This window comes from Garra rufa, chromosome 4 (genome assembly GCF_049309525.1).
Source record: "Garra rufa chromosome 4, GarRuf1.0, whole genome shotgun sequence".
Lineage (NCBI taxonomy): Eukaryota > Metazoa > Chordata > Actinopteri > Cypriniformes > Cyprinidae > Garra > Garra rufa.
This window is the reverse complement of record NC_133364.1, coordinates 3,105,915-3,108,997: the sequence shown is the minus strand read 5'-3', so window position 1 is coordinate 3,108,997 and position 3,083 is coordinate 3,105,915. Positions and strand designations below refer to the sequence as shown.

General features: G+C 36.5%; 1 protein-coding gene across 1 annotated transcript; it reads left to right on the top strand.

Annotated features, from left to right (window-relative positions):
* The first annotated feature begins 249 nt into the window (after positions 1-249).
* Positions 250-2,570, top strand: LOC141332733 (uncharacterized). The gene is made up of 6 exons (XM_073837697.1): positions 250-615; positions 706-747; positions 1,315-1,353; positions 1,442-1,564; positions 1,889-1,919; positions 2,005-2,570. The coding sequence occupies exons 1-6, from the start codon at positions 267-269 to the stop codon at positions 2,036-2,038; spliced, it is 618 nt and encodes a 205-aa protein (XP_073693798.1). The 5' UTR covers positions 250-266; the 3' UTR covers positions 2,039-2,570.
* Positions 2,571-3,083: the final 513 nt, after the last annotated feature.

Genomic DNA, 3,083 nt, shown 5'->3' with positions numbered 1-3,083 from the left:
GGGGTGGACCCTATTAGTAAAACCAACAACTGAGGTCGTCATCAACTCTGCAGTAACTGAGTTCACCCGACACTGTGAACATAACCAGGTTTGGACGACGGAGCTACTGCAACGTCTTGTTGATTAAAAACAACAACAACAAACCTGTTTTACTGAACCACGGCTCTGCTGCAATTTTACTGCTAATAACACTTTTGGGAGTAAACGGTCAAATCCTAAATTCTAGGAAACGGCTACGTCTTGGAGAAAACTGAATTCTGAAAAGAATGTCTGAAACTACGTCGAATCTGATGGAGAACAACTGTAGGTCTGGCGCTGCTGCGGATGATCAATCGGAGTGCAGCTGTGCCGCAGAAAAAATGTGCGGTGTAAAAGTCATCATAGACTCTATGTTTAAACCATATTACAAAGGACAAATGATCAAACCGATGAACACGGTCATCGTCGATGAGCGCTATCCGAATCATGATTGTACGGGGGATACTAAGCGTAAAACAAACCTTAAGAACGAAATGAAGATTGTAAGAAGCCTGAAAAAGGAAACACGGCCTGATGTGACAGACGTCTGTGTTAACAGCAAAGAGACAATCAGCGTGACCACTAGGGAGATTCTGGGTATGATGATGACTGCATGTAGAGATGAGATTGTTGTAGTGCATGTATTGAGTGTCCTTAGTAATAATCTTTGTTTCCCTAATGTTTCAGATCAGAAGCCTGATAGAGACTCTAAACCGATGCCGATACAAGGTTATAGCACTTCTTTTTCTTTTTTTCTTTTTTATTCTATGTGTCGAAAATTTCTAGATTTGCTGAAAGAAGATGATGTAAATGAATTTTCTCCCGACCAAAAATGGATCACCACATACTACAGTCAAGTTGGTTTGCAAAAGTGCGTTTTTGGACCGTAATGGGTGCATAATGCCTACTGCATACCTTCATAAAAATTAAAGTCCGTTTATAAAGTGAACCTAGGGGTATATATATGAAACATTTCATTTAGGCTAAAACATACAAACGTCATACAGCCTAGTGTGAAATCTGTGTACATTAACAGTGATTTGTTACAGATATAATATGATCTAAAGAAGAAGTATGGATTTTTAGTCCTGAGTTTTAGCTGGATGCCCACAAGTGTCTTTAGATAGGCCCTAGTTCAACTTTAGTGACAGGTAACCGAACTGCCTTGCATAGTAAAGACCTGTGCTATGAATAGGACTACTTTTAAAATACATATCTCAGTAAGGCGGATTGCAATACAGTCCATAGCCTGATTTTTGCCATTCAAAATAACACTTTTTTTTTTTAATTCAACAGAGACTTCAAGACAAGGACCATCATGCATCCGTGTAAAACGTTAGTGTGATTTAAATATTAATAACGAATAATCATTATCAGATGTACAATTAACTAGTATATTAATTGACCTGTTTTCTGTAAAAAGGCAAGAGCTCCACGTCTAATGGCGGTATGATATATGCCCCTGTCATAACTGGATCAAGTCTAGGCTCCGTTACAATGACTATGACTTCTGCAACCTCTGGCAAATCAAATGTGATGGTATATTGTAAGTGTAATACATGTACATCTTCTACACCAAACAAACAAACAAGCGAATAAATGTTGGTATATGAAACAATTAAAAATGGTAATTAGATGGAGTTGCTTAACCATTAGATAATGTTGATCGTGTACATCTGGAGTCTAAAGTAAAGCCCCAAAGTAAATTTTATATAAGTTGTTTTATTTATTTATAGGATGGATTTTTATGATGGCCTCATATTTTGGACACATCCGCATAACCGCTGAAGGCATACTGTACACTGAATAAGATAGCATGTTGTAGCGCATGGATTGTCCTTAACAGTCTTTGTTTCCCCTGATGTTTCAGATCAGAAACCTGATAAAGACTGTGAACAGAGGTCAGTACAAGGTTGAAGTAATTTTTTTCTTTCTATTCTATATTTTATTTTTTTTCCAATATCCTTTTTCTTTTCGTATTCTCAGGTTATCAGATCTTCCTAAAAGGAAAAAACAGTAAGCTAGATCAAAAGTGAAGAACATTATTGATGATCTTGACCTACCCACTGAATCAGTTGCAAATGTAAGAGCGATGACACCAAATCAAGAGAAGTTGCGGATACTGCTTGACTGTATGCGTTATGAGGCCTTTCTTACATGATGTGTAACTGGTTTTATTGAATTTAGGTTGTTGCTTATGGTTTGTATGTGGGGAATAGCAAGGACGATAAGGTTGACTCTATTACTCTACTCTAAATTGACTATAAACAGTTGAAACAAGCTCAGCTGATACAATTAGAAAAAGCTATATATATATATATATATATATATATATATATATATATAAAAAAAATATGTTGAAGGATTAACATATCTCACCCGGTTCCCCTGCGTTGGAACATCAGAGTAAAATTTTAAATGTTAAGAAGTAGGAATACTCTGACTTTGATGAAAACATCACTTTCCTAAACAACATTGTGTCTAACTTACACGGTAGCATGATTGCCATTTTATCATGTACAGTATTGTCCACAAATTTATCAGACTGATAAAGTACCAGGTGTAAAAATTTGAATGTAAGTATATGTGTTAAATAATTGAATAAACAAATTAAAACAGTGTATAATGGTGTTGTGTTTCGCGATTACAGTCAAGCGTTCATGAGACGGTCTGTGGAGATTTCTCCTTACAATGGGAGTCTGGTATGTGTCAGAATGACTTTTTCAGAGCAACTGTATATTCTCAGGAGACCCCCAGAAAACACTCCTCACATGTGATGTGTCATTCACGCAAAAAGTCAGTGGGTATTCGAAGAGTGCATGTCTACGTAACATGAGATGTCTTTGGTGGTGTCTTTTCTCATATGTAGTAACATCCTTATGGCCCACAAGTTGTTGTTGACACACGCAATTTGAAACAAACCTGTGATCATTATGGGTAAAGCTCTCAATTCGAAGACGTGACCATCAACATATGCTGACTGTCTACATATATTTTAGAGTAGATGAAGAATACTGTATTTTCAGTGAAGGCTAATTATCCCCGATATTTATTATGCTGTTAAA

What these genes read in the sequence shown, in the direction of transcription:
- LOC141332733 (XM_073837697.1), top strand. Translation starts at nt 267, where the DNA reads ATGTCTGAAACTACGTCGAATCTGATGGAGAACAACTGTAGGTCTGGC. An exon ending in TAAACCGATGCCGATACAAG is followed by an intron (nt 748 to 1,314) that starts GTTATAGCACTT and finishes TTAATTCAACAG; the next exon opens with AGACTTCAAGACAAGGACCA. An exon ending in ATCATGCATCCGTGTAAAAC is followed by an intron (nt 1,354 to 1,441) that starts GTTAGTGTGATT and finishes TTCTGTAAAAAG; the next exon opens with GCAAGAGCTCCACGTCTAAT.